This window comes from Vitis vinifera, chromosome 6 (genome assembly GCF_030704535.1).
Source record: "Vitis vinifera cultivar Pinot Noir 40024 chromosome 6, ASM3070453v1".
Lineage (NCBI taxonomy): Eukaryota > Viridiplantae > Streptophyta > Magnoliopsida > Vitales > Vitaceae > Vitis > Vitis vinifera.
The window spans coordinates 3,343,827-3,350,363 of NC_081810.1; the positions used below are offsets into that span (position 1 = coordinate 3,343,827).

Below are 6,537 nucleotides of genomic sequence, written 5' to 3' on the forward strand. Positions count from 1 at the left end.
GTCCCAGCCCCATCTACCCCACCTAATCTTTATTACCGTTTTCATCTTTTATATATAGTTGGCAAATTTTTGGGTACCAACCGTAGAAGTATACAACAAAATTGAACATAAGTAAACAAATTAAATTATAAATAAATAGCATCGAGTCCAAATATAAGGTATAAAAAAATAAAAATAAAATATAAAATAATAAAATCGAACTTGGATGCTAAGTATGAGACTTTGGTTCTAAGAGAATTTTGAGAAAAAAATAAATAAATAAAAAAACCTATTTTTTTTCATATTTGATTTTATGATTGAAAATTAGATATATCATAACTAATTAAAATATAGAAGAATTAAAATAAATAAATGAGTTCTAAGAAATTTATAAAAATAATTTATTGATTTTAAATTTATTTTTAAAAATAAAATATAACCAAAATATGAATAATATAATAATTTTATATTAGATAAAGAAAATTAACCCTTACTTCAATGCTCCATACATATCTAGTAATATATCAGGATGGCCGTAATTCTTGATTGGGAATCAAATTCAATCATGGCAGGGTCTACACCCACAATTTTTGGAACCCCAAAGGCTAAAGCTAAACCCGACACATCTCATCAAAGCCCAAAATATCACGTCCCCGTCAGTGACATTTCAGTAATTACTCTCAGAATCAAAGCCCAGTCTTTTATGACCGTTTCCTACATGTGACCTTATGCCACTCATGACCCATTCCAGCATTAAAATAAATAAAATATATATATACATAATTCATCATATATTATGAATTAATTCAAATATGAATAGAGAATGTGACACTGAATTTTTTTCCATTGTTTATTGTAATATTATAATATGATACGAACTGAATTTAATTTGATGATAAAATTGATATCACTTTTGATAAAATTTAATTATTTTCAGCGTGCATGGGCTGACAGCTGTCGGGATCTGATAGGTGTGTGACATCTAACGTTAGTCAACTCCTCGGATCCTTACAAAACTTTCTTTCGCTTCTGAACCTTCTTTTGTTTGGACACATTCATATGGTTGTGTCTCCCTGTTTCTTTCTTTCTCGTTTTTATGGTGGATTATCTTGTCAGGTATTTTTCTCTCAATTTCTTTTTCTTGTTTGTTTTTCTCTTTCCGGATGAAAAATATTTGGTTAAAATTATAATAAGAGACCCGTCTTCAAGGCGACAAAGTCAAGGAAGAAGCAAGGGTTTATCCATGTCCCAACAATGGAAATAGTTCCTCACGCCCATAGGAGCATAAGCCAAACTTTCAACTTCCAGCCCGCCTCCTTGATTCTTCTGTAATTAATTTTCTTTCGAGTTTTTTCTTGGTTTTTTTGTTTTATTTTAATTTACTTTCTAGGAGAAGTGGGAAACTCAGAGAGTTTCAGTTGCGGCAGTCAAGGAAGGAGAAGAAGGGTCAGAGAAACATACAGGAGTTGATGCAGAGAACATGCTTGCAGGTTCTTCCTCTCTCAATCTCTCTTGATGTTTTCTTTTTTTCTTTGCCCCTTTTTCCCTGCCAATTCAAAATTTAATTCAGACAGGCTAAACTGTTCTGTCTTTTCCGAAATGGGTGTGCTTGGAGAGTTTGATTTTTGATGTTTCTCTTGTTGTTTGGTTTATTTGGGAAAAATTCTAACAGCTTCTCATTTTTGGGCATTCTTCACAATTTTGGTGGCGTTGATGTAATGAACATATTCCATGATCTCAATGCCTTTTCTTCTTCGATCAAAACAGAGAATTTAGGCGAAGCGTGGTGTTTTTCTGAATGTACATAAGAAGGGATCTTTTCGAGGTTTTAAGATGATAAAAGGAATTGATCACATGGAATATGTTTGACCCATAAATTTGGCCCAAAAGGGAGGCAGAAAGTGAGAGAGACAGAAGGCCTTTACAGCTTTATTTTAAGCTATATTTATATATATATATATTCATGTCTTCACATGATTTTTGTTGAAAGAAGCAATCAAAGGTCCTTTTGCACTTATGGCTCCAAATGAAGATATCATCTTTGTCAGTTGATTTTTTGTCCGATACTTTAACAAGCCTGCTGCTTTCTGTCAACTGCAGATCAGTCTTCTAATTGAAGCCACGGCCAGGTTTTTGTAAGAGCGCCATGGCTTATGAGAATTCGAGATCTGTAAAGTAAGTTCCATCTGGGTTTGCTCTAGAATTTCAATTAATGATTGTTTTACTGATTCAGTTGATGAATCCATTCATATTTCCATTCATGGGTTAAACAGTTATGATGAGTTGGTATGTATGTGAAGTTAATATGGACATATAAAATTTCAGATTTCAAGATGATCTTGAACTAGCAAAATTTCCAGCAACCAATGGGGATGGGAAGATCAAGATGAAGTACAAGATCGATGGAACACAAATACAGGAGGCAAGTTACAAGAAGGCTGGGAAGGAGGTGTCTGGGAAGTCTGGAAGATCATTGAAAGCTAAAGTACTGTCCAGAGTTTTTTCTGAGGACTATGAGAGGGTGAAGCAAAAAATATTGGATCCTCGAGGAAAATCCATTCGCAGATGGAACAAGATTTTCTTAGTAGCATGCTTGATTTCCCTGTTTGTGGACCCTTTATTCTTTTACTTGCCGGATGTTCGGGATAAAGTGTGCATGGACATTGAAATACCCCTGGAAGTTGTGCTTACAATTATCAGATCAATAGCTGATATCTTTTACATGATTCAGATTTTTGTTCGATTTCGTACAGCTTATGTTGCACCTTCCTCCCGAGTATTTGGGCGAGGAGAGCTTGTTATAGATACTTCAAAGATTGCATTAAGGTACCTAGGCAAGGGCTTCTGGATTGACCTCATTGCTGCTCTGCCCCTTCCTCAGGTATGTTGCTTACAATTTTCTTCTATCCAGGCCTTTCCAGGGCAAAAATGATGTTAAAGTTTGTTAATCCCGTTCTCTTTGTTGCAAATTACATTTCAGGTTCTAATTTGGATAATCATCCCCAATTTAAGGGGCTCCACAATGACAAACACAAAAAATATGCTACGATTCATCCTCATCTGTCAGTACCTCCCCAGACTTTATCTTATATTTCCACTCTCATGTCAGATAGTTAAGGCCACAGGAGTTGTGACAGAAACAGCTTGGGCTGGGGCTGCTTATAACCTGATCCTCTATATGTTGGCAAGCCATGTAAGTATAAAGAAACCGAAAACTGATCACTACTTTAAATAAATGTTGCAGTTTTTTAGTTTGATTTCTCATTTCATAAGGCTTTTTTTTTTCTTCCCTCTTATTGGGAGCCAAATGGAGGATTAATGCTTTGTATCTCACTTTGTTGAACATTTATATCTATCTTTCAACCTATTCATTTGTTCTGTTTTATAAAGGTTTTAGGAGCTTGCTGGTATCTTCTCTCGATTGAGCGACAAGAGGCCTGCTGGAGAACTGTCTGCAATCTTGAGAAGTCATCCTGTCAGGATGGATATTTTGATTGCCACAAGGTTAAGGACCCTGGTAGGGAGGCTTGGTTCAAGTCGAGCAATGTCACAAAACTGTGTGATCCAAATAATACCTTTTATCAGTTCGGCATATATGCTGATTCTGTGATATCAGAGGTTACATCCTCAGCATTCTTCGAGAAATACTTTTACTGCCTGTGGTGGGGCCTGAGGAACCTCAGGTAAAATAGTGGAATCATGTCTTCATGTTCTTCACAACATCTAAAATGGGGCTTTGTTTTCTCTTTCCATAGGAATTGTAATTAGTTTAATGTATATGATTTTCTCTATGATTTAAGGATATCATTTAACTGTTTATTACTACCGCATTTCAAAAATGGATCCAAGGCAGGCCCAGCCAAACTAATATTAACCTGTCTGTTTAGCTGAACTTAGAATTTTCATTCATCTCTGAACATTTGTAAAAGGAGCATCAAACATGATCTTCTTTCCTTCATTTTCTTGGCAACCAAACTGGGTTTATTTGTTATAACCATAGGCAGCTTACTTATGAGGTGAGAAGTAGGAGAAAATTCTAACAAATTTGAACAATTTCATTTCCACTGGACATCCAAATTCCTCATCAATCAACAGAACAGGGTTTTTTTTTTTCCCTTTCAATTAACAGAAGCTGAATTTTCCTTTTCCATTAATATGTGCAGTTCTTTGGGACAAAATCTTTCCACAAGCACCTATGTTGGAGAAATTATTTTTGCCATCATAATTGCTACTCTTGGATTGGTTCTCTTTGCGTTGCTCATTGGTAATATGCAAGTAAGTTCGAAATACAAATCTCAACTTATACTTTCTGTGTTATTGTTGGAGTTTTAAGAATTTAGGATCAGAGAAGACTGGCGTTTTCCCTTCTCTTAGAAATAAGGCCCCTGAGATGTGCCATCTAAAGTCCATATGGTGTCTGTTAGGGGCCATTCTTTCTAACTTCCCAGAAAGTGTAAACGCCTTTGTTGATTATTTCCATCTATGGAAATTGTACATGCTAATTTCCCATACTTCACTCGCAGACATATCTCCAGTCCACTACTGTTCGATTAGAAGAATGGAGGATCAAGAGAACTGATACAGAGCAATGGATGCACCACAGGCAGCTACCTGCGGAATTGAAGCAGTCTGTTAGGAAATATGATCAATATAAATGGGTGGCCACTCGAGGAGTCGATGAAGAAGCTCTTCTAAAAGGACTTCCTATGGACCTCCGAAGAGACATCAAGCGTCACTTGTGCTTTGATCTAGTTCGACGAGTAAGTCATGGATTCCTCTCATATTCTCTTTATTCATTCACTATATAATTAATGAGTAAGCAATTTTGAATAGATTCGGATCTATATGAGGATTGATGCTTATGATAATCTCAACATGATGTTTCTTCACCAAAAAAACAGGTTCCTTTGTTCGATCAAATGGACGAACGAATGCTAGATGCGATATGCGAGAGGCTTAAACCCGCATTGAGCACTGAAGGCACATTTCTAGTGCGTGAAGGTGATCCTGTGAATGAGATGCTCTTCGTAATCCGAGGCAACCTTGATTCTTACACTACCAATGGTGGTCGAACCGGATTCTTCAATTCATGCCGCATAGGCCCAGGTGACTTCTGTGGTGAGGAGCTGCTTACATGGGCCCTGGAACCTCGTCCAAGCATCATCCTCCCATCATCCACACGCACGGTGAAATCCATTTCTGAAGTAGAGGCCTTTGCTCTTATAGCAGAAGACTTGAAGTTTGTAGCATCGCAATTTCGAAGACTTCATAGCAAACAGCTCAGACACAAGTTCCGGTTCTACTCGCCCCATTGGAGAACATGGGCTGCATGTTTCATACAAGCAGCATGGCGCCGGTTTAAGAGGCGGAAGGAAGCAGCTGAGCTCAAGGCTAGGGAGCACCCTGTGGCTGCTGAGCCCCAACCATCATTTGACCGCTTTGATGTGGTCATGCCTGCACCCGGTTCAGGCCTTGCTGTGTATGCGGCAAGGCTAGCTGCAAGCGCTAGGAGGGGTCCCCTCAAGCATTCTGGATCGGATTCCAGTGTTGTGAGCTCATTGCAAAAGCCAGCTGAACCTGATTTTTCTGTGGATGAAGAATGAAGGAAAGAAGACTTTCAAATGGAGCATGAAGTGTGTATGTGTGAGTTCGGTGTATGTATATTGTGTTATTTGTCTTATAGTGAGTTTGGCAATATTTATAATTGAAGTGCTTTTAATGAAAGTGTTTTCTTTGAGAGTGTTTTTAGGAGAATCACTTGTCAAGTGTTTCTCCAGGAAGCCGTACAAGTGTTTTTTCAACTATATAAAAGTGCTTTCTAAATTTTGCTAAATGTTTTACTTTTCTTCAAAACACTTTTAATGCTAGAAGCATTTTCTAGAAATATTGCCAAATGGACTCTTAGTCTACAATTAGGAGGATGTTAAAATGATTGTTTTATTTATCAATATACATTATAAGATGATAAGAAATTTTTTATATTTCTTTTTAGCATTAACTACTTAAAACTTACATGGAGAATTGCATTTTTTGCTCACTAAAGAATTATATATGAAATGTAAAAATATTCTACAATACTAAAGAGATTTTTGCAATCTAGTGACACTCCCTTGATTCAAAGTCATGACCCTAATACCAATTATTAAATCAGATTCTGATCATCTATTTAAAAATCAACTGATATCCAATAATGGTATATCAAACTTTTTATAATATTTGACATCGTATCCTAAGAGCTATCATTTGAATGACCATTCCTAGGTTTAAGAGTGATATTATTACATCCCGACATTGTCCATGTGAAATTTGATAAGGACATTCAATATATGGAAAGTCCTACCATGAAATGTATGCATGGTGAAGACCAATTGTCCAATGCTTACTAATTCCATGGAACAACATCTTTTGAATAGTTTCATTACCTTCCCCAAACCCTTAGGAGTTTTCATGAAATGGAAAAAGCCCATCCACTTTGTGTTGTGGGTCGTAAATTTCTGACAATGAAACAAGGGCCTATGATTGAAGGAAACTCAAAGCCCATTCTTGGCCAGTCCCATA

General features: G+C 36.6%; 1 protein-coding gene across 2 annotated transcripts; it reads left to right on the forward strand.

Moving 5' to 3' along the window:
• Positions 1 to 1,017: 1,017 nt before the first annotated feature.
• On the forward strand, positions 1,018 to 5,703 carry LOC100241591 (protein CNGC15b). Of its 2 annotated transcripts, none has more exons than XM_010652881.3 (9): positions 1,018 to 1,095; positions 1,370 to 1,469; positions 2,080 to 2,154; positions 2,305 to 2,860; positions 2,960 to 3,172; positions 3,370 to 3,662; positions 4,143 to 4,254; positions 4,503 to 4,739; positions 4,881 to 5,703. In XM_010652881.3, the coding sequence occupies exons 3-9, from the start codon at positions 2,126 to 2,128 to the stop codon at positions 5,580 to 5,582; spliced, it is 2,142 nt and encodes a 713-aa protein (XP_010651183.1). In that variant the 5' UTR covers positions 1,018 to 1,095; positions 1,370 to 1,469; positions 2,080 to 2,125; the 3' UTR covers positions 5,583 to 5,703. The 2 variants fall into 2 exon arrangements, with proteins under 2 accessions (XP_010651183.1, XP_059593398.1); XM_059737415.1 differs by having other exon boundaries at positions 1,042 to 1,095; positions 1,189 to 1,469.
• The last annotated feature ends 834 nt before the right edge of the window (positions 5,704 to 6,537 follow it).

Excerpts from the sequence above, each read along its gene's own strand:
- LOC100241591 (XM_010652881.3), top strand. The coding sequence starts at position 2,126 with ATGGCTTATGAGAATTCGAGATCTGTAAA. Across the intron at positions 2,861-2,959 it reads CTGCTCTGCCCCTTCCTCAG|GTTCTAATTTGGATAATCAT; the intron begins GTATGTTGCTTA and ends ATTACATTTCAG. Across the intron at positions 3,663-4,142 it reads TGGGGCCTGAGGAACCTCAG|TTCTTTGGGACAAAATCTTT; the intron begins GTAAAATAGTGG and ends TAATATGTGCAG.